Below are 23,659 nucleotides of genomic sequence, written 5' to 3' on the forward strand. Positions count from 1 at the left end.
TTTATCCTGTCTTCCTTCTCTCACCCCAACCGGTCGCAGCAGATGGCCGCCCCTCCCTGAGCCTGGTTCTGCCGGAGGTTTCTTCCTGTTAAAAGGGAGTTTTTCCTTCCCACTGTCGCCAAAGTGCTTGCTCATAGGGGGTCATATGATTGTTGGGCTTTTCTCTGTATCTATGAAGCGCCTTGAGGCGACATTTGTTGTGATTTGGCGCTATATAAATAAAATTGAATTGAATTGAATTGAATAAACTGAGCAGATATTTGAGGTTTACACAGCTACATTCTCGCCTGAAAATATGTTAAACGGTTATTTTGTGACCCAGAAAGAATAATAAGAGTAATATTAAAACTAACTAGCTGCCGCCATTGTTGACAACTGAGCTGGGCTGCGCTATGAATTCTGGGACACAGCTTCTTCTTCTTCGGGGTTTAACGGCAGCTGGCATCCTTGTACATGCAGTGCTGCCATCTTCTGTTTCACTCCGTTATTACACTCTTAAATCCTACTACTTATTCCTGCGTCTTTTGTGATCTTACAAAGCTTCAAACGACGCGTCGACTATTAAATCAGTCGTTGACAATCGTGACTAGTCGACTAATCGTGGCAGCCCTACTCATAGTGTCCCACTGTGTATTTTTCTATACAGGTATGTGTTTGATGCACTGGCAGTCATTTCGGCATCATCGTCATACTGAAAAATCAAGCTGTGGCCAATCAGATGCCTTCCAGATGGCCCTGCATGGCGAATCAAAGTCTGCTGGCACTTTTCTGCATTTATAACTCCATCAATTTTTACAAGATCCCCAAAACCACCGACTGAAATGTAGCTCCAAACTATAATTGAGCCTCCGTGTGTTTTGATCTTGGCTGTAGACACTCAGAGTCGTATCTCTCTCCTAACTTCCTCCAAAACAAATTGACAATTTGAACTGAAACTTTTTTAGTCAGTAATTTTGTGTCAGCATTCCTCACCCTTGCTTATGAATGGCTTCTTGACAGTCAGCCTTCCATTTCTGATTAGGCTACTACGTGAATCACGTCGAGATTCATCTCTTAGGTCCTGTCTCAGATCTTTGTTGAATCTTTCTTCCCTATTTCTTAAACACATGCCATTCAGGCACTGTTCATCTGCTGTATATTTTCTGTACTCTGTGATTCATTGGTCAGTGTTCCTCTGGTCAAGTACGATGACTGAATATCTACAGTTCTGTTGCTTTTACAGTACGATTGATCATTTTTCGTGCATGTTATTTTTCAAGGCATTTTACAGGAGTGATGTGACACTGAAAAAGGACAAGCAACGTGTTGAGAAAAATACAGTTGCCATTTAGTGGCTGCTTTTGCTCAGGTATTTTTTTTGTGTGTGTGTTTATTTTAAAAACTGAGCAAACAACCGTGACCTTGGTGGTGATCACAGGAGAAAATAAAAGGAAAAACAACTTTCAAACACAGTGCAGCAGATCAAGGGAGCTGTGACAGGTTAAGAAAAACGATAGCAAATCAGCCAAACAGAAAATGCTTATATGTGTAATTAAAAAAAGAAAAATGAGAGTAAGAAGCAAGTATAGAAATGTATATAATGGAAAGTTATAAAAAGAAGTGGGTTGATTAGTAAAGGAGCAAACGACTCTCAGCCAAAAATAATTGATGGAGGATGAACTTGTTATCTCTCTGTTGGCCAGGTCATATACTGGCAGGAAGGAAGCTTATCTGGGATAGACAAGGGGTGCAGAACACACACACACACACACAGTGTTGGGAAGGTTACTTTTAAAATGTATTCCATTACAGATTACAGAATACATGCCCCAAAATGTATTCTGTAACGTATTCCGTTACGTTACTCAATGAGAGTAACGTATTCTGAATACTTTGGATTACTTAATATATTATCATGCTGTTTACAACTACATGAATGTACTATTGCTGTGATTTATTACTGTTACTGAAGGTCCGCGGCTCCGAACCGTAGTAAAGGGACCTCTGGCTAATACGGTGGGTTCTGTGTCGGCTCGTAGCTGAAAACTAGCTTTACTTTGTTGTCTGGGTCAACTTTGCTAGCAGAGACAGAGAGAGGCGTTGAAAGGCTGCTCCAACAGAACTTATTGTTTTTGGAGGAAAACACGAACACGGTGTACAGTCGAGTCTTAATAGCTTACTTACAACTGGGCTCGTCAGGCTCTCTTCTTGGCTGCAGTGGTTATTATTATATTTACATGCTTCCAGCTCCCGTTTTTGCTCGATGACAGCTCGTACTTTTCCTTTTTCTCCCTCCCTCGCTCACAGACACATAACGGGTACAGCAGTCCATTCTCCCTGCAGCACGGACTACACTGCCCATGATGCTACATTCTTTAGAGCTATACCTGTAGCATTCTGCCTATTAGCTTAGCACAACAACAACAACAAGGCCTCTCTCACCCAGGAAACACGCAGAGAGAGAGAGCGTCATCCTGTAACCATGGCAACCGTAACGCTGCCGCCTGGAACAACAGAACGTAGCTGTCAAACAAAACCCAAACAGTCCTGACCCGCCACAATATGAAACAGGGAAGTACCGCCGTGTAATCCATTTATTTCAACAAAGTAACTGTATTCTAAATACCACCTTTTTAAACGGTAACTGTAACGGAATACAGTTACTCATATTTTGTATTTTAAATACGTAACGGCGGTACATGTATTCCGTTACTCCCCAACACTGCGCACACACACACACACACACACACACACACAGTTAGAGACATGCCCGATTTCTGCAGGACAACAAAAGATTAACCTGCCTTTACTTTGCTTCTTCCATCATGCTTCTATTAAAGAGCTGTAAGAAATCCATGTTTCTTTCAACACGCTTTAATCTGATGTCAACTAACTTCATACATATACACACACAGATAGAGAGACAGAGACACAAATGTATTTTCTCAAATTCAGCCAAAATAATTCAGCTGTTTTTCATTTTTTAATCTACTGATTGCAGAAGGTAAGCCTTTCTTTAAACCTTTTTCTGTATGCACGCTCCACCTGGAAACGATAACGATTTACTGTCCTGTTCTTTGATGTGTGGCCAGACGGCTCAATTTTACAATGGATTAAGGCAGAGGTCCTTGTGGTTTCAGGGCGGTCTTTATCTAACAACTTTTTGAAACTTCTTTTCCACTCTCTGCTACCGTTTACCAGCTGATAAGAGCTCAGAGAAAATAACACTAGGAGAAAACACATATTATGTACTGAAGCACCTCGATGTATTTGCTGATAGAAAATTGGGGTATCTAGTCTTCTGTTTCTCTCAGCTTATGGCCAAACAACAGGTCATCTTGCCTTGCCACCTATTTCAAATTGTTACAAAAACATATTGCAACTCTGTTTCTATTTGTTTTCACAGCAATTACTTTGTTTTTCATATTTTTGCGTATACCTATGGTGGTTCTTGGAGGTCAAACGAGAACAAGAGCCAGCAAATGGGAAAAAAAACAGCAAAAGCTAAAAATAAATAAATAAACGTATAAACAAAAGGACTCAGTAAACACAACAGAAGTGAGTTTGAGGAGAAAATAATATGATGGGGAAAAAACTAATTGCAAACATATATCATCAGTATTATTTGAATTATGCAAAAATAACAGATTTTTCTTGCATTTTTTTCTCGCTCACAACACCAACAAATAGGGATGCACCGATACCGGGGCCGATACTGTAAAATGTGTGTGTACTCATACTCGTAAAAGTTAACCGATACCATGAACCGATACCAACTTATTTCATTAATCAGAGGGTGGCTTGTCATTTCTGTTGTAGTTTTTTAGATTGGCCACTAGGGGGCCAATTATTATTTTATTTATTATTTATTTTATAATAATTATTTTGTATGTTTGTTTACAATATGGACACTCTGCAATAATTTAAAAGTTTATTTTATTCTCAAACCTAATTTGTATTTATTTTATTCCAAACAGAAGTGTTTATTTATTATTCTGAAAGCTCGAGACAGTGCCAATAGTTCAGTGATATTTTGTTAAATTACAATGTGGAGACTCTGCAATAATTTAACAGAAGTGCTTATTTTTCACTTGAAATTTTTTTGTGGTCATTTTTATTAAGATTTTATTTTTTATCGGCAGGAAATATAATAAAACCTGTCTTCCAATTAATTGTATTTGTGTGTGTGTGTGTGTGGTAGAAGTATCGTTTTTTGTACTTTGTATCGGCAAATACTCAGATCCAAGTATCGGTATCGTATCGGTTTGAAAAAATTGGTATCGTTGCATCCCTACCAACAAACCTTATTCTTTGAAGTGCAATCTGTTGCATGTTTCAGTTTCTGTCACTTCTGCAGCTGTTTTGCGATGCTGTTGTCCTTTTAACTTCTATTTTTTTTGTATGCTTTTGCAATATTTTCCTATTTGCTGATGTTGTTATAAGTTGCATTGCACCTGACGTCTCAGGGCCGCCGTACATCCCATATATGATCTCTCTCTGTGAGCCAAACCAAAGGTTTCACCCCTGCAGTGATGAAGACAGTGTGGCACTTTGAGTAGCGTAGTGTAGACGTGCACATTTTCAGGCTAAAGATGGATTTTTGGATGCTACGAATAACCATTTAATTTGTGGAGTGTTTAGAAGTGTTGTGTTGTGTTTATTGTTTAGAAGATTGTTTTTCTGTACATAAATCATATGAACTAAAATACCATCTCAACCAGTTTTTATACATGCATGAAAACCCGAACATTTTGACATCACCAGCTAGAGCAGTGTATGAGGATGTAAATGACAGATTGTACATTAAATGGTGTTTAACTGAGCAATTATGCATGTCTTGTTCATACCCATGAGAGAGCAGCACATTACATTTTTTAACAAAATCACAGTGATCTGATGTCTCCTCATTAGCTACCAGTAGGAAAACTGAGCCCAGAGCCGAATATATTCCCTCTACTTGTGAGGAACGGCAATTCCAAATGTTCTCCTGATCTCGTGTGGAGTTGATGTGTGGAAACGGCAAGACACTTGAATAATTTATTATTTTTTTGCAACGCAATGAATGGATTATTTGATGTTTTCACTTCTCTGTTCGTCCATCCATGGCTGTGAATTACCTGGAGTTAACGGGCATGCGGCAGGGTACAGAGTCCCGGATGCAGGAGCCAGTTCCTGGGTCAGCAGGTTCCACAATGACAAAGGGCCTCTCCTCCAATGTGACCACTCGAAGATGTTGGGAGTCATCCAGGGGCTTCAAGAAAGAGCCATAGCGAGACCAGGGGTGATACCGTAGTCGCAGGTGTCCATTCTCCCACCAGCCAACCTGTAGAGCATTCAAACCCACAATCAGCTTATTTCAGGACATGTAGCTGCAAACATCTGGTCACTTCTATATGTGTATGTTGGTTTAAAATATAGTGCAATATAATAAGAAAATGTTGAAGTTCCTTGTTCACGTCATCTCTAAGACTGAGACTGGGTGCCTTATGTTGAAAACTCATTTCAAGCAGCTGGTATAAAGACACTGCTACAGCTAATGACAAAACCTGAGAGTTTAAGCTTGGACTGATTGAGAAAAGCTTTGCCCTCCAGGTTTGCTCCTTCTTTGCCATAACAGTGTGACCCCGCATCAAATGAGCCTCTTCATCTCATGCTTTATTTTACCACAGTGTCTCTGGTAAACAAGAACCAGTGTTAATCCCACTTTTCCACAGTTTTTCCTTCAAAAAACGATCACCTTGTATATTTGCACATACATGGAAACTGAGCGTCAGCTGAAGGTTGAGGAGGCCGACAGAACATCATATTCAAAAAGCAGAGCTACTCAAACCAGACGCCCTGCTTAATTCAATTCAATTCAATTTTATTTATATAGCGCCAAATCACAACAAAAGTCGCCTCAAGGCGCTTCATAGATACAGAGAAAAACCCAACAATCATATGACCCCCTATGAGCAAGCAGTTTGGCGACAGGCTTACATCGTTTACTTTCTCAGATCCCATCTCTAAAGATTGTGTAGTTCAAATAGAGCTGAAAACACAGGTCATCTATGACAAAATGCAACCATTTCTGACTTTGTGTGAAGAATATTGAAATAGTTATACGTCTGCAATACTAACACTTAGTTTCATTTCAAAGGGAAACTCTTGATTTGTCCCCAGGATGCCCCTCCAGAGGTCAAATTCAATCGCATTGTGGAAAAGTAAAACGACCAACAATTTCAAACCACTATAACGTTCCATTGTTCCAACCCCAAGTATTTTGAAATTTGGGGTGTTTTTGTGTCCCAGCGCTTTATTTGCACATGATTTCTCCTCCTTTGTCTTTGGTGCATGTCATGTCATCTAATGACACAGTAAAGTCTGTTTTAAAAATCCGGGCATGTCCGATGTACTTTATTTCCCTCCAGTCTTTGGATGCACAAAGTAGCGATTCAGAAGTAGTTAGTGCTCATCTGCCATTGTTCATGTTAGTTGAGTCGTTACGCACAGTCAGTTGAATAGTGTTTGTATACATTTGTGCTGTCATTATGAACTGAGTTTTATAGTTTGCTACTATCCTGTGTGCATCCATTGTAGGGCTGAGCGATATGACCAAAATCTCATATCCTGATATAAGACATCTATCGTCCCGATAACGATATAAATCACAAAAATGTAACATTTTCTGTAAATTCTGTGAATCTCGGGCAGCTCGACTTGCGTGAAGTGTTTCCAGCTGCGCGTCATGTAGCTGGAGTCGAGTGTTTTAACAGATGCATGAAACGATACATTTTTAGACATAAGTTGTAACGGCCGCCGTTTTCTTTGTGAGTATTTATTACACGGCGTGCTGCGGGGAAAAGCCTGTTCTAACGTTTGAGTCTAAGGTTTATTTTTTAGCACCTGACGACTCTTTTTTACTTCTCATCCGTAAATAATCTGCTCTTTCACGCGATTCAGTTTATTTTGAAAAGTCTCAACAGGATCTTGAGCTTTATTGTGAAAGGTTTATGTGGAACATAAACAAGCGGACACGCGATGGTGTTACCGTTGTTGTTGCTAACCACAACGCATAAACAGGCGCTTGTCCGTCTGTAGTGTGGTTATATTAAATATAAGAGAAAGAGAGAACTTTAAGAAATTAATATAACCACTACAGTGACATCAAAACGGTGAAAAAATATTGCTGTAAACAATTTATTTTGCGACACCACGAAACAAACGATAGCGTAAAATGAAACATTTCGTCAATAACAGGCCTTTTATCACAAACCAAAAATGTTATCTGTGTCTCTGATTTGAATTTCTGTCTCTTTCCATAGAGAAACACTTGTAAAACCTGCACTTACACCATATCAGCAGTTGGTACATTGCTCCAGCCCTCATTGGGTCATCTTATATTATGTGCACTTATAACACCATCACATACAGTTGCCATTGTGACTATGCCCTGCTCAACTTCATCGCCTCCTCCTTGAGACACCTTTTTCATAACATAACACTTTGCAAAAATAATGATTACTTCAGACATTGTCTACCAGTCACTGCACCCAAAATGCTTTGCAGGATCAATCATCATACAGAACACTGATTTTCTACCCTTCTCTTGTCAATAATTTGACAATAATCCCACCACTTCTTACAAAGCTTTTAAAATCAATATTTAGAATATTTGATTTTCTTTATATTTGTACTTCTGCTTACTCTCACACACACAAACACACACAAACACAGCTCATTGTAACACTGCGTGTCTTCTGTTTACTATAAAACAAACCACTGCTGCTGCAGCTGTGAAGGTAATACCCATCACCATCTGAGCACCAGAGGACCCTTTTCATTCAAAGACCAAACACTCAAACGCTCAGTGATGATGAGAGTAGCAATTGCAAAGATTGTTTCAGGCCAACTCACTGTTACAACAGTCTCTTTTTACTAAGTAGCAAAGCACATTCAATTACAAGACTATAAATGTTCTTAAAATAAGAGCTGCCTATGAGTTTACATCAATATGAGTAAATCTGGCAATGGATAAATGAGGTTTTAGTTGATTTGTGAAAGCTATTTTTAACTCTTTGGTCCTACTCATCAGTTTTATTATTGTTTATATTTTTGGTTAAATTCTGTTCCTTTTCCAAGTGATGTTTCTCAGCTATGTAAACTTCCAAACTTCTTAAAAAAAAAGTTATCTTCTAGCATTCGTTAAAACTCTACTCCAATGTTTTAAAGAGGCAGATCTAGATGGATTCTTCACTTCTAACAAAAACAGTAAGAATACATGCAACTTTTTTTCAACAGTGGCCTCATAAACCACTATTAAGTGATGTCTGGCTTTATGTTACTCTGTTGGTCTGTTATGTGTGCACAACAGCTGCATCAAGCTCTCCAAGAAAAACCTCTCATAAAGCTGCAGAGACAAGACGATTCTAAAAGCATTATAAATTATGGTGTCGACGTCATCATCTTGAGTAAAGAGTGATTTAATTAAATATATTCTGATACACAGAGATCAAAACAAGACATCAAGATGGGAGCATTCGGTCTCTAGATCCGGCTATAAAAAGTCTGTGTCTATATCTGACTCAAACAGGAGTTGCTGTATTTTAAATTCTCATTAAATATGAAAAAAGGCTTTTGGTAAGAACAGGTAAGTATTGATGAGCAGAGACGTGGAGACTGTGGCCTTGAGATTTTAAAGGGGAACAATGGCACAAAAAATCGGTAAACTCCAAAACTTTAGGTTTTTTTTTTATATATATCAAAAAACTTAGATAAAATCATACCTACATTGCAGCTTTTTTAGTGATGCAATCAAATACATGCATGCAACCAAAATGCTTTCAATGGTTTTCTTATTGTAACCAACATTAGTCTGCATATTATTTTAACAATTTGCATTTGTTTTTAAAACCTCATTTGATGTTCCTATCCTCCATAGGTGGCCGGGAGTGTACACTGTGTACAAGTCCACTGTGAAAGCCTGGTCTCTTGTAAAGTACCTTCTGAATCACTGTAATCGACCCACATCTCTTATCAAGTCCACAGTGCACATACATTGTGATCCCTCTGTGTTATGAGGTTGTAAAACTCTTATTACACTTTTAAACTCAACTGAAATTGGATTAGGACTTGTGTGGTTTAAGATTATAGCTCTCTTATCAGATTGATTAAATAGGTAGTCATCTTTCTTATTTTATTTGCTCATCGATCCTCTGTAAACTCCAATGTTTACGCTTCTCTCAAAGAACAAACTAATGCAATACGACTTGCTGTAGTGTTGCATCACATAACAGCCAACTTCATAAAATTTACAGAACAAGATTTTCAAATCGTCATGTGAAATAAGGCTTTGCTGACAGCTGAACATCAACAATCAACAAGAATCCTTTCATTTCCAGCATCATTTGTATTGGAGTGCACATTCTTACAACACATTAGACAACATTATAATCCATTCATCTAGTCACTGTCACAGTTCCCCATCACTTAAAACCAACAGAACTGTATCATCTGCAAAAAGCAGAGAAAAGATCCTGAGAGGACTGAACTTTACACCCTTGGCTGCATCTAAAGTTTGGCCCTTAAAAAGTATGGACTAGAATCAGTAGCATCCCAGCAGAGTCCAACAAGCAATGTGAACCAAGATCCCTGTTGATGTACACGGTGTCCAGCACATATGGCCTTAAATCACATATGATTATTGCGCTCACATTGACCAGCAGAAAAGTCCAGCAACAATGGAGGAGAGAATTAACAGTCACTAATGAGTAGGGATGGTTATCGTTTAGGTTTTATCCGATACCGGTGCCAAACCGGTACTTTTGAAACGGTGCCGGTGCTTAAACGGTGCTCAAACCGGTGCTTAAAGAATGGAGAACACAAAATTGGTCCAAAAACCTCTCATGTTCAGCTGTTTTTTTGTAAAAAGATAACAATGTTAACCTTTTCTGCAGCTATAGGGCATATATGGTATCACTCTTGGCTGGAAGCAGCTTAAACAATGGAAAAAACACAAACTTTGTCCAAAAACCTCTCATGTTTAACTGTTTTCCACTTTTTCTTTGGTCATTTTAGCCTTTTTGTCCAGGGTGAAGGGAGTATCTGCCATCAAACAAGAAGACAGCCGCATGTAGCTATGATGATGTTTGCTAGTTCACCTTACATGCATTAATGTAATAACGTGGTTAGCCTACTCAACGTAAATTACACACGAACAACATGAAGCTACTCACGCAGAGAAGAACGGCTGCTGCTGCATTATCATCCTCATCATTTCTGCTACACTGGCAGGGCTAGGGGCCAGGATTCTCCTCTTCGGGTTTTTGGGGGATGTTGCAAACTCCGGGTCCGATAACAGGCACCACACCCGCAGTAGATGTGCTCGGTGTGAGGTCTCGCAGCAAGCTATCAAATACGGCGCATTTTTCGGCTTTTAAAAAAAACGCTATGCGTCGCCAGGTGTTTCATCAGATTTGAGGTGTTACCTCCTTTGACAGTATCACAGTATCAGCTTAAAGCACTTGTTGCAGGCTGCTGAGTTTGACTTTTGACCGCTTCGCCTTGAGCATTTTAATCTGTAGCTCTGCTCTAAAAGAACGTACGTACCTGGACCCGCCTACTATCCTTGGAAACGTAAAAATGATTGGCTAGAATCTAAAGTGTATCACATCTCAGGAAAAAAAAGCACCGATATAAAGCACCGAAATGTGCGCTGCTTTTCGGTCTGGTTACTACCGTTTATGTCACAACCGGTGCCATCATGGCACCGGACACCGGTACCCATCCCTACTAATGAGTGACTACAAACAGCACTTCCTGCTCCCACAGACTACAATTTTTTTTAAACTATGCAATCTAGAGATTAGTAACACCTGACACCCATTTCATATAACTGATATATCATTCTTGAGATTGTGAAGCAAAGCATCATTGTCATCACATGACCCCTCAACTTGAATGTAGGGAATAAACCTCCCAAAATCTATGGGAAACTGGAGGAGTGTCTGAATCCTAATGATGGAAGCATAACTTTAATAACATGATTTGTGAAATATATTACGTGGTTGTCTTAGCAGTATTTTTATTGATAATGTTTGGATTGCATCATTTTAATGCAGTAAATCGCCCGTTGTGAACCACCTGTATTTTTTATTTAAAGCCTTCTGTGCTCTGCACGTTTCTGGTAAATCTCTGCAGTAATTTTAAGGCCAAAGCCAACACTCCACAGGTAAGAGAGTGCAGACTATCATCAACATCACAGCAGATTCAGTTCAAATGAGATGTTTTCTTTTCTTATTTAGTGTTTGTTGTTCCGCTGCTGCACTTTACATTGAAAGCATCACCACCTTCTAATGATCATGAAATAAAAGCCTTCTACAGACAATACTACACCTTCATTTGTATGTTTGCAAAGTTAAAACCTAGCTTGAGAATCAAAGGAGCTTGCAAAGAAAAGCATCTGGACTTCTTTAAGTTGCTTGAAGACGTTTCACCTTCATCCGAGAAGCTTCTTCAGTTCTAAGGTCAAATGGTGGAGAGTCCCAGATATAAACCTAGTGGGAGTTTCCCCCCACAGAGGGACAAAAGGACCCCCTGATGATCCTCTAATCGCCTGAACCAAGGTGTGGAACTGGGTGTGGGTCCCAATCAGCCAGAGTTTCGGGTGAGCTCATTGTGAAACCTGGCCCCACCTTATCATGCGAATTCCTGAGGTCAGATGGCCCAGGATGTGAGTGGGCGTTAAGGCGTCTGGGGAGGGATCTCAAAACTGGATTATAGATGGCAGAGAGTTGGTGTCGTAAACCACCGCCTCTGTTCAAAGATGGTCGCTCACAGTGGACATCGATGCTTCTTTCACTCCTCTTTCAAACCATCTGTCCTCTCTGTCCAAAATGTGAACGTTGGCATCCTCGAAAGAGTGACCTTTGACCTTAAGATGCAGATGGACAGCTGAGTCTTGTCCTGTGGAGGTCGCTCTTCTGTGTTGTGCCATGCGCTTGTGAAGTGGCTGTTTGGTCTCTCCAATGTAGAGGTCTGGGCATTCCTCGCTGCACTGTACAGCATACACCACATTGTTAAGTCTGTGTTTTGGCGTTTTGTCTTTCGGGTGAACCAGTTTTTGTCTGAGCGTGTTGCTGGGTCTGAAGTACACCGGGATGTCATGCTTGGAGAAAACCCTCCTGAGTTTTTCTGATACACCGGCTACATAGGGGATGACAATGTTGTTGCGTCTGTCCTTCTTATCCTCCCTCGCTGGTGTCTGATCTTCTTTTCTGTGCCTCTTTGCTGACTTTAAGAACGCCCATTTAGGATAGCCGCACGTTTTGAGTGCTTCAAACTCCCCACCATTTGACCTTAGAACTGAAGAAGCTTCTCGGATGAAGGTGAAACGTCTTCAAGTAAACTTAAAGAAGTCCAGACGCTTTTCTTTGCAAGCTCCTTTGACTACGATGACCTGGATGACTGAGAACCTTCACAGACCTAGCTTGAGAATATATTCTCCTTCAGGTACAAGAACTGAACTGAAAATGATTTAAAAAGCAGCCGACTTTGAAAGACCTTCATAAAGCCTGGCCTCTCTTATACAAAAAGCCAGAGAAATTAAGGGTCGCACTAGACTTTTGCACAATGTTAAAGAAATTTTAACCTAACAGAAAGCATGTAAGCCATGCTTATAAGTCAAAGAGAAGTCTGAACAAGTAACAATGCAGCAAATGATAAAATGAACTAACAGTCTCAGTTATAGCCTCCACATCTCGTTTGAGATCTATAAGGAAGCCTGTGTGCAACAATATCATTTTCTTTATTTAATTTTCTTTTATATTACAGGACTGTGCAAAAGTTTCAGGCAGGTGTGAAAAATGCTGTTAACAAAGAATGCTTTCAGAAATATAAATGATTGTTTATTGGCTCCAAATGTATTCTCCAGCAGGACAACGACCCCAAACATGCAGCCAACGTCGTTAAGAACTATCTTCAGCATAAAGAAGAACAAGAAGTAATGGAAGTGATGGTCCGGCCCCCACAGAGTCCTGATCTCAACATCATCGAGTGTCTCTGGGATTTCATGAAGAGACAGAAGGATGTGGGGAAGCCTACATCCACAGAAGACCTGTGGTTAGTTCTCCAAGATTTGGAACAACCTACCAGCCGAGTTCCTTCAAAAACTGTGTGCAAGTGTACCTGGAAGAACTGATGCTGTTTTGAAGGCAAAGGGTGGTCACAGCAAATATTGATTTGATTTACATTTCTCTTTTGTTCATCCACAGCATTTTGTTGACTGATAGAGGTAAAGACTCTACAATAATACTGCGAAAATCTTCTGTAGCTAACATTAGAAACTGTGTTTGTGTCCATGATGAATTTAAACGCACTGTTCTTTTATCTCTAATCTCCATTGCATTTCTCATCCTTAAGCTGATAAATGCTCTTTTTCACCCCTAAATGCCAAGAACAATATGTTTGACACCTAGTTAGCATTTCTTTAAATCTGCTGTTTGATGTGGTTGTGGCCTCGTAAACCAAAGATGATGAGCTAAATGCTGAAATGCTCGACACAGTTGGGGTAACATTCTCTATTGGGAAATTTCTCTACAAAATAACCTGATCATAAGATATAAAAGAGCAGCACAACAGTCACCTTTGTGAGCAACGGTGCAACATAACCTCTTATCTTTCAGTTTTTCTGCTTGCTGCAGCCAGTTTTCTTTTTTAATTCTATCTTCCCCAAGCGTATGGAAAACAAGTCAGAAGCCTATCTCCTCTGTCAATATTGCAGCCTTCATTCAGCAAAAATTCAATAAAAGGAAAGGTGAGACGCTTCAGAAAAGGGCTGAAGATTGTACTATGATTCCCACTGATAGAGCAGTACTTCAGTTTGCTGCCTCTTAGCGCCAGGCAGAACTATAAATCTTCGCTTTTGTGTAAGGTTAACTATTGTCAGAAAACTGAAGAAATACAGCAGAAATACAGAACTCAAAAGCAAAGCGAGACGGGGTGAGAAAAAACATAACTAAAAAAGCCGAGACGTTACAAAATAAGTGCCCGTTGTTCAGCAGTCACTAAGCGTCGTCAACATTATCACTGATCTGAATCTTGATGAGGCTTGTTATCTGCTGCAAAACAACCACCACCGCCCTCAAACCACACCAGCATTCAATTTAACATTTTAAACCTCAGAGTCCAGCATTGCAGCATGCTGCAAGCATTGCAGTGCAGCATTGTCAAGTTAATATGTTTTATCAAGAATGTGGGCAAGTGAAGAGAGAGTCCTAGAGGCCCTCTCAGATCATATATTTGCCATGACACACAGAGAAGAAGTGAAGCTGGTGACAAAAGAAAGGCCAAATGAGATTGTACAACTGAATCTGACATCAAACAGAGCAAAACATTTCATTTGTTCTCTCAAATACTTCCACAGTCTCTTACTGTCTCTTTGATATATTGTTCATATTTCATGGTTTAGTTCACTATAATCATATGCTGTATAATCAGCATAATACAATGAGGACCAAATCTTGCAATTGCAGTGTGGCCACCTCTATAAAAGCAGATGTTTTGGCTATTTGCTGATCTTTGCAGGCGTGTGTGTCCCAGCAAATACACCCCTAAATCATATTGTACTATGCTCTGAGAAACCTAAAAATGCTGGCAGCCAGTGCCAGCGGTGCCTCAGCCTCCTATAGTAGATGTACCTATGGGATGAATTTGAAGTTCTAGGTGATTTTCAGAAAAAGTTGACATCTGACCTCGACCTTGAAGTCAAGGTCACTGAGATTTAAAATTTTCTAAAATTTTGAGTCAATATGGTGAAGAATTTCAAAATTCTAGGTGACATCATTCTTCAGTTATTCCATTTACAAGACTTTGAGAAAACCTGACCTCTGACTTCGACCTTTAGGTCCTCAATGTTAGGTTTTGTATTGTTGATTGTCATTTATGCTTAGAAATATCTACTTATATATGCTTAGAGTTTCATAATTAGTTGTAGATTGGTAGAGGTTTGATCCTTAACCCTTTAAAACCGGTCAGAGCAGCACGCTCTGTTTTGCGTAACTATTTTTAAATCCTGGTAGCTCTACAACCACGTAAGCTAGCGCAATAATTTTTTTTGCATATGAAACCGGAGGAGTTGTACTTACATCTTATGCCATCAGCTTGTCCTCGGTCACAGTTTCCTTCCACATATAGCTTTGCAACAACTGCATAAAAAGCACTTGCAGCAACAAAAACATAATATTCCAGAAACACGCTTTGCCGATCCGATCAGCTGTTCATAACACTTCCTACATTGGAATAGACGTCAGCGCGAACTATCGCATGTCCGCCATGACCTGCCCGAAACCGGAAGTGACGTCATTTTCGCGGAAATGTCGTTTTTTTACCGTCCGGGCCTCAATGAGCCTATACTGGTGTTTTTAAAAGTTATCTTTGACTTTATGACTTTCTGTGTCGTTTCTGGGATGCTTAGGACTCATATTGCACTGCTGGAAATAGTTTATTTTGATGCATATGCTGCTTTTTTGCAAATTTGCATTATAATATTTATTTTCGTTTTTCCTGCAGTGTATAAAAATTGGTGTATTTCAAAAATAAAACTATGAAGACACTCAAAAGAAATTTCCTGTGGTGGTGATCAACAAATTGATTTACTCTGCCTTACAGAAACCTGGTTGCAGCAGGATGATTATGTTAGTTTAAATGAATCAACACCCCCGAGTCATTCTAACTACCAGAAATCTCGAAGCACAGGTCGAGGGGGCGGTGTGGCAGCAATTTTTCACACCAGTCTATTAATTAATGAAAGACCAAGACAGACTTTTAATTCATTTGAAAGCCTGATGCTTAGCATTGTCCACCCCAGCTGTGAAACTCAGAAACCAGTCTTACTTGTTATCATCTATCGTCCACCTGGGCCTTACACAGAGTTTCTGTCTGATTTCTCAGACTTTATATCTAATTTAGTTCTGAGCTCAGATAAAATAATTATTGTGGGTGATTTTAACATCCATGTAGATGCTAAAAATGACAGCCTCAACATGGCATTTAATCTGTTGTTAGATTCAATTGGTTTCTCTCAAAATGTAAAAGAACCCACCCACCACTTTAATCACACTCTAGATCTTGTTTTAACATATGGCATAGAAACTGAACATTTAACAGTGTTTCCTGAAAACCCTCTCCTGTCTGATCATTTCTTGATAACATTTACATTTACAATAATTGATTATGCAGCAGTGGAGAGTGGACTTTATCAAAGTAGATGTCTTTCTGAAAGCGCTGTAACTAAGTTTAAGAATATAATCCAGCCACTGTTATCATCGTCAATGCCCTGTACCAACACAGAGCAGAGCAGCTATCTGAACGCTACCCCAACAGAGGTCGATTATCTTGTTAATAATTTCACCTCCTCACTACGTACGACTCTGGATACTGTAGCTCCAGTGAAAACTAAGGTCTCTAATCAGAAGTACCTGACCCCGTGGTATAATTCTCAAACACGTACCCTAAAGCAGATGACTCGTAATCTGGAGAGGAAATGGCGTGTCACAAATTTAGAGGATCATCATTTAGCCTGGAGAAATAGTTTGTTGCTTTATAAGAAAGCCCTCCGCAAAGCCAGAACAGCTTACTACTCATCACTGATTGAAGAAAATAAGAACAACCCCAGGTTTCTCTTCAGCACTGTAGCCAGGCTGACAAAAAGTCAGAGCTCTTTTGAGCCAACCATCCCTTTAACGTTAACTAGTGATGACTTCATGAACTTCTTCACAAATAAAATTTTTATCATTAGAGAAAAAATTACCAATAATCATCCCACAGATGTAATATTATCTACAGCTACTCTTAGTTTCATTGATGTTAAGTTAGACTCTTTTTTTCCAATCGATCTTTCTGAGTTAACTTCAATAATTACTTCCTCCAAACCATCAACGTGTCTTTTAGACCCCATTCCTACAAAACTGCTCAAAGAAGTCCTGCCATTGATTAATTCTTCGATCTTATATATGATCAACCTATCTCTAATAATCGGCTATGTACCACAGGCCTTCAAGGTGGCTGCAGTTAAACCTTTACTCAAAAAGCCATCTCTAGACCCAGCAGTCTTAGCTAATTATAGGCCAATCTCCAACCTTCCTTTCATATCAAAAATCCTTGAAAGAGTAGTTGTCAAACAGCTAACAGATCATCTGCAGAGGAATGGTTTATTTGAAGAGTTTCAGTCAGGTTTCAGAGTTCATCACAGCACAGAAACAGCTTTATTGAAGGTTACAAATGATCTTCTTATGGCCTCTGACAGTGGACTCATCTCTGTGCTTGTCCTTCTTGACCTTAGTGCAGCATTCGATACTGTTGACCATAATATTCTATTAGAGCGATTAGAACATGCTGTAGGTATTACAGGTATTGCACTGCAGTGGTTTGTATCATATCTATCTAATAGACTCCAATTTGTGCATGTAAATGGAGAGTCCTCTTCACACACTGAGGTTAATTATGGAGTTCCACAGGGTTCGGTGCTAGGACCAATTCTGTTTACATTATACATGCTTCCCCTAGGCAGCATCATTAGAAGACATAGCATACATTTTCACTGCTATGCAGATGACACCCAGCTCTATCTGTCCATGAAGCCAGATAACACACACCAATTAGTTAAACTGCAGGAATGTCTTAAAGACATAAAGACTTGGATGGCCACTAACTTTCTGCTTCTTAACTCAGATAAAACTGAGGTCATTGTACTCGGCGCTGAAAAGCTTAGAAATATGGTATCTAACCAGATTCTTACTCTGGATGGCATTACCTTGGCCTCCAGTAACACTGTGAGGAACCTTGGAGTCATTTTTGACCAGGATATGTCCTTCAACGCACATATTAAACAAATATGTAAGACTGCGTTCTTCCATTTGCGCAACATCTCTAAAATTAGAAATATCCTGTCTCAGAGTGACGCTGAAAAACTAGTTCATGCATTTATTACTTCCAGGCTAGACTACTGCAATTCATTATTATCAGGATGTCCAAAAAACTCACTGAAAAGCCTTCAGTTAATCCAAAATGCTGCAGCAAGAGTACTGACAGGGACTAGAAGGAGAGAGCATATTTCTCCTGTTTTGGCTTCCCTTCATTGGCTTCCTGTTAAATCCAGAATTGAATTCAAAATCCTGCTCCTCACATACAAGGTCTTAAATAATCAGGCCCCATCTTATCTTAATGACCTTGTAGTACCATATCACCCTATTAGAGCACTTCGCTCCCGCTCTGCAGGCCTACTTGTTGTTCCTAGAGTATTTAAAAGTAGAATGGGAGGGAGAGCCTTCAGTTTTCAGGCCCCTCTTCTGTGGAACCAGCTTCCAGTTTGGATTCAGGAGACAGACACTATCTCTACTTTTAAGATTAGGCTTAAAACCTTTGCTTTTTGCTAAAGCATATAGTTAGGGCTGGACCAGGTGACCCTGAATCCTCCCTTAGTTATGCTGCAATAGATGTAGGCTGCCGGGGGATTCCCATGATGCATTGAGTTTTTCCTTTCCAGTCACCTTTCTCACTCACTATGTATTAACAGACCTCTCTGTATTGAATCGTATCTGTTATTAATCTTTGTCTCTCTTCCACAGCATGTCTTTATCCTGTCTTCCTTCTCTCACCCCAACCGGTCGCAGCAGATGGCCGCCCCTCCCTGAGCCTGGTTCTGCCGGAGGTTTCTTCCTGTTAAAAGGGAGTTTTTCCTTCCCACTGTCGCCAAAGTGCTTGCTCATAGGGGGTCATATGATTGTTGGGCTTTTCTCTGTATCTATGAAGCGCCTTGAGGCGACATTTGTTGTGATTTGGCGCTATATAAATAAAATTGAATTGAATTGAATTGAATTGGGAAACTATTTTGTGCAACTTTTTTGTATTTACAGTTTTGAGGGATAAACCTCTTAAATTTCTCCAACTAGAAATATATGTTAAAAAAACAAAAACGATTTTCAATTTCTTTGTAGTTTATTGCACTTTTTTACAATTTATGTAATTACTATGCACTTAATGCATACATATTATTAAAATCTAGGCTGTATTGGTTGTATTGATGTATAGCAACTTGAAATGCTCCCAAAAATGGCTCCACAGCATGTAAAAATATAATATAAGCTCTGGCGGACTTGGTTCTATGGTAGGTCTTAAAGGGTTAATAGTCTGCAAACTTTGTGTGCATTCCAGAGCACTCTGGGAGCATGGGAGAGGTCGTACCTTCTATTATTGTTTTATGGTAGGATAAACGTATCTATATCTGTTTTAGTCTAAGTGCCTTTTGTTTAGATGAACTGCTGGACTTCCAGACCAGCAGGTTTAGGGAAGTCATTTATGGGGTCACACTCTGACTCCACACACACAGGCAAGGTACTCTTTGTTTGTATGTAGACGTCGTATGTTAATGAACCTATGCATATTCATGTAACCTCAATAAAAGAGCAGTGTTACGGGGGAGCGGACGAGAGCAACTGGGGTCAAGCGAAGGAACGGCGTTTGTCCCGTTCTCTCCCGTGCACGAGAAACATGAAGAACTTTGCCTACTCGTGTCTTGGTTGCTGTGTAATTATATTGTCTTCAACGTTCCAGCGAATAGGTTCAAGCTACAAACCTATCACTCAAGATCACTGAAATTTGAACTTGTCCAAGATTTTTAGCAGATGCACCTATAGTATAAAGTTCAAACTCCTACATCATCTTTTTCTCGAGTTATTGCATTCACAATCTTGGACCTGGGTGACCGCATTGTGCTTTTAAGCCTGCAGGGTAAAAACAGTAACCATCCTAAATGTGAAAGTTCATGAAAGCAAGAAAAAACAAAACACTGAATAAGTGTGGCCTGGTTAGAAGGGTTCCCAGGAGTAAAGCGTCCAACTTCTAAAAAGAACGCCTTGCAAAGTTGCATCGGCATAACCCACAGGAGTTCTGGAACAATGTCCCTTGGACAGACAAGATCAAAGAGGACATGTTTGACAAAATGCACAGCGGCACATTTGCAGAAAACAAAATATAGCTCAAACACTTCATGCTAATTACCAAACGTAACGGTCGGGGGGGTGATTTGGGCTTTTGCAGCCACAGGAACTGGGCACCTTGCTGTCACTGTCACAAACTCCTGTACATCAAAGTATTCTAGAGTCAAATGTGAGGCCATCTGTCTGACAGCTAAAGCTTGGCCAAAAGTGGGTTATGCAAAAGGACAACGATCCCAAGCACAACTCAAATCTACAACTGAATGGCTAAAAAGACAATAATTAGAGTTTTGAGTGACTCGACCAAAATTCACCCACTTAAATGTTACGGCAGGACTTTGAGAGAACTGTGTATAACTGGATGCCTGCAAACTTCAATAACTGAAGCAACATGAGAAACAGAAGTGTTGCTGTGAGAGACATTAACATAAACAATCATGTGATTGAAATTCCCTTTGAAATTTACAGTATTGGCAGATTTGTTCAAAACAATATTTCCTTACTGTTAAAAATTATTTGCAAAAATACTTGATTCTAATATTATTTTAGTTTGCATACTATAATTTGCTGTAAAAAATATCGGTACTTGTTCCTCAAAGACATATGTATTTGCAGTATTTTGTGTTATCTTCTCTTTAAATGCTCCTTAAATCATTTTAAATGGATCTTTTGTCCAGATTCTTACATGAATACTCCTTAAATCTGTACAGTGCTGAACTTTTAGGTCAGTGTCGAGCGACTGTAGACAGGTAACACACTACAACAATGAGGGACTTACTGTGATGCTATGCAGTTAAAACAATGTTCTTGTGTGTGTTTATGTTTTTCTTTAAAAGGTTGATTTTTTTTCCTTTCAGGTTTTCATCCTCAAAATTAGGGAGACCTTGAGTCTGCTACTTGCCAGTAAACATATTGAGTCTTAAAAGGTCAGGAGCAAATGGAACACAGTGGGAAGAACAAAAAGGTTTACTTATTTCTTCAGGTCGAAGGAAAGCTTGAGGAATTTAAAGTAGCCACAGAGGGAAGACCTTGGATTTAGTACTATTACCGTACAACTGCTCCTGATGTCAAAGATATTGGACTGTGCATTAGCACCTACTAACAAGGCTGAAAAACACAGACAGGAGTAGTAGGATGGAAAGGAGGAGGCCTAGGGGACATCTAATATTGGAGAGAGGAAAGGAGGAAGAAGAGATGAGCTTCAGGCAGAGAGAGCATAAAAGGTGAAATTGAGCAGTGATGAGTTAGTTTGATGGTGTGTGAAATTGTGGTTAACCTATCTAGTTGCTACGTTTGGGTAATTAGTGCCAATTTACACAGATATGTACTGACCTCCTCCCAGCCTCTCCCGTTGGAATAGGAGATAACATCAAGCAGCGGGTTGGATAAGTAGCCGTCACTGTTGAAAGAGTAGTCCCGTCCACCTATGGATATATTGGTGAAGTACCTGCAACAGAGATTGGAGAGCAGATAAGTTCTTTTTTCTTTAATCTATATACCTCAAATATGAATCAATCAATTTGAGTGGAATAGAAAATGGGAATGATGATATGTTTCTGCTGTTTTTAACCCTTTAAGACCTACCATAGAACCAAGTCCGCCAGAGCTTATATTATATTTTTACATGCTGTGGAGCCATTTTTGGGAGCATTTCAAGTTGATATACATCAATACAACCATTATAGCCCAGATTTTAATAATATGTATGAATTAAGTGCATAGTAATTACATAAATTGTAAAAAAGTGCAATAAGCTACAAAAAATTGAAAATCGTTTTTGTTTTTTAACATATATTTCTAGTTAGAGAAATTTAAGAGGCTTATCCCTCAAAACTGTAAATACAAAAAAGTTGCACAAAATAGTTTCCTACCACAGGAAATTTATTTTGAGTGCCTTCATAGTTTTATTTTTGAAATACACCAATTTTTATACACTGCAGGAAAAACGAAAATAAATATTATACTGCAAATTTGCAAAAAAGCAGCATATGCATCAAAATAAACTATTTCCAGCAGTGCAATATGAGTCCTCAGCATCCCAGAAACCACACAGAAAGTCATAAAGTCAAAGATAACTTTTAAAAACACCAGTATAAGCTCATGAGGCCTTGATGGTAAAAAGCTACATTTCTACGAAAATGACGTCACTTCCGGTTTCGGGCAGGTCATGGCGGACATGCGATAGTTCGCGCTGACGTCTATTCCAATGTAGGAAGTGTTATGAACAGCTGATCGGATCGGCAAAGCGTGTTTCTGGAATATTATGTTTTTGTTGCTGCAAGTGCTTTTTATGCAGTTTTTGCAAAGCTATATGTGGAAGGAAACTGTGACCGAGGACAAGCTGATGGCATAAGATGTAAGTACAACTCCTCCGGTTTCATATGCAAAAAAAATTATTGTGCTAGCTTACGTGGTTGCAGAGCTACCGGGATTTAAAAATAGTTACGCAAAACAGAGCGTGCTGCTCCGACCGGTTTTAAAGGGTTAAGGCATTAATGTGTTATTAAATTGTTTCCAGAAAAGCATCTGTTTTGCCATCTTATTTTTCACTGACGAATTTCCATGATGTCTACTGAGTGCATCCATGAACCCACAGCATTAAGCTCTGCTCACTTCTACTCTATTCCTATCCTTGTTATCCTGTGTCTAATACAAAAGTTCTAGGAAATCTGCAACACACAATTTTCAACCTTATTACTTCTTATAGAAATTAAAAACAGCAGAAACGTTGAGCAATTTCTGCTTCTTTTTATTAGAAAGAAATAAAGAAGCAAAAAAGAAAAAGTCCAGAAACAAGAATCAAGTAATCAGAGCTGTGAAGGTAGGGCTGAGACCTGCACTGCAGGGCACAAACATCAGGGATTCTGTGCTAAAGACAAAACACATTTCTAAGAGGAAATGACATTGTTGAGGTGCTGAGACCATGAGGTGAAGCAAAGACAAGATGAGGTGAGGCTACGAGGGGGATGCGAGATAAAGCGGTAAATTCGCTAAAATGTTTCCCCGACTTCAACTACAACAGCGGGAGGCTTGCAGAAGAACAATGTGAGTGTAAGCCATGAAGGTCTTGAGCGCATTTTTAATACTTGAAAAGAAGCAAGTAGCATTGGTGCAAAACAGATAGTGAGAGAGAAAGAGAAGGCTTTGCCTTTGATGTTTTGTAATGAAACATCTACCCTAAAAGCACCTGGAAAAGAGCACATCAAAGCATCCTAATGAAGCCTGCATGTTCCCAAAAACAAGCAACCGCACTGAAAGAAAGCCTCAAGTAACCCTTAATCAACAGTAATCAGTCGTGGAAACACAAAAGTATACACTGCAGAAACGAGATGAAAAAGTGACATATCGTAGTAACTAAACTGTTAGCAGCCCAACATCTGACTATACTGAAACTAATTCAATTGAATTCAGATGTTTGCAGGCCCATTGCCACAGGAGGATAAAATCAGTCTACCTCTGCAAACATTTATGAAAGATTCGGTTGTTCTAAAGAGCTCACTGAATTTCAGCATGGGACTGTAATAAGATACGAACAGAGCAAAGAGTGGTATTATTACAAAGTGGAAGCACTTTGAAACCACAGCATCTCAGCCACAAAGTGTCGGACAACATCAAGTTAAAGAGTGAGGCTGCTGAGTGCTGAGGGGGCAACGACATGTTGACTCAGTATCTGCAGAGCTCTAAAGCACCTCTGGTGTTAACGCCAAAGG

General features: G+C 39.5%; 1 protein-coding gene and 1 long non-coding RNA gene across 3 annotated transcripts in view; both read right to left on the reverse strand.

Moving 5' to 3' along the window:
- Positions 1–23,659, reverse strand: part of LOC146492689 (uncharacterized) — a 246,327-nt gene that overhangs the window by 97,561 nt on the left and 125,107 nt on the right. For both annotated transcript variants that reach the window (XM_085148350.1, XM_085148351.1), the window contains exons 7-8: positions 21,282–21,396; positions 5,097–5,302 (exon numbers count right to left, since the gene is read on the reverse strand). In XM_085148350.1, the coding sequence (XP_085004476.1) occupies positions 5,097–5,302; positions 21,282–21,396 (321 nt within the window). The remainder of the gene's footprint in view (positions 1–5,096; positions 5,303–21,281; positions 21,397–23,659) is intronic.
- Positions 6,955–18,371, reverse strand: LOC146492692 (uncharacterized). Its single transcript, XR_014871900.1, has 2 exons — positions 12,442–18,371; positions 6,955–11,381 (listed from the first exon to the last, which is right to left on the reverse strand). It is a non-coding gene; the product is annotated as an uncharacterized LOC146492692 (long non-coding RNA).

Source organism: Neolamprologus multifasciatus, chromosome 22 (assembly GCF_963576455.1).
Source record: "Neolamprologus multifasciatus chromosome 22, fNeoMul1.2, whole genome shotgun sequence".
In the NCBI taxonomy this organism is placed as follows: Eukaryota; Metazoa; Chordata; class Actinopteri; order Cichliformes; family Cichlidae; genus Neolamprologus; species Neolamprologus multifasciatus.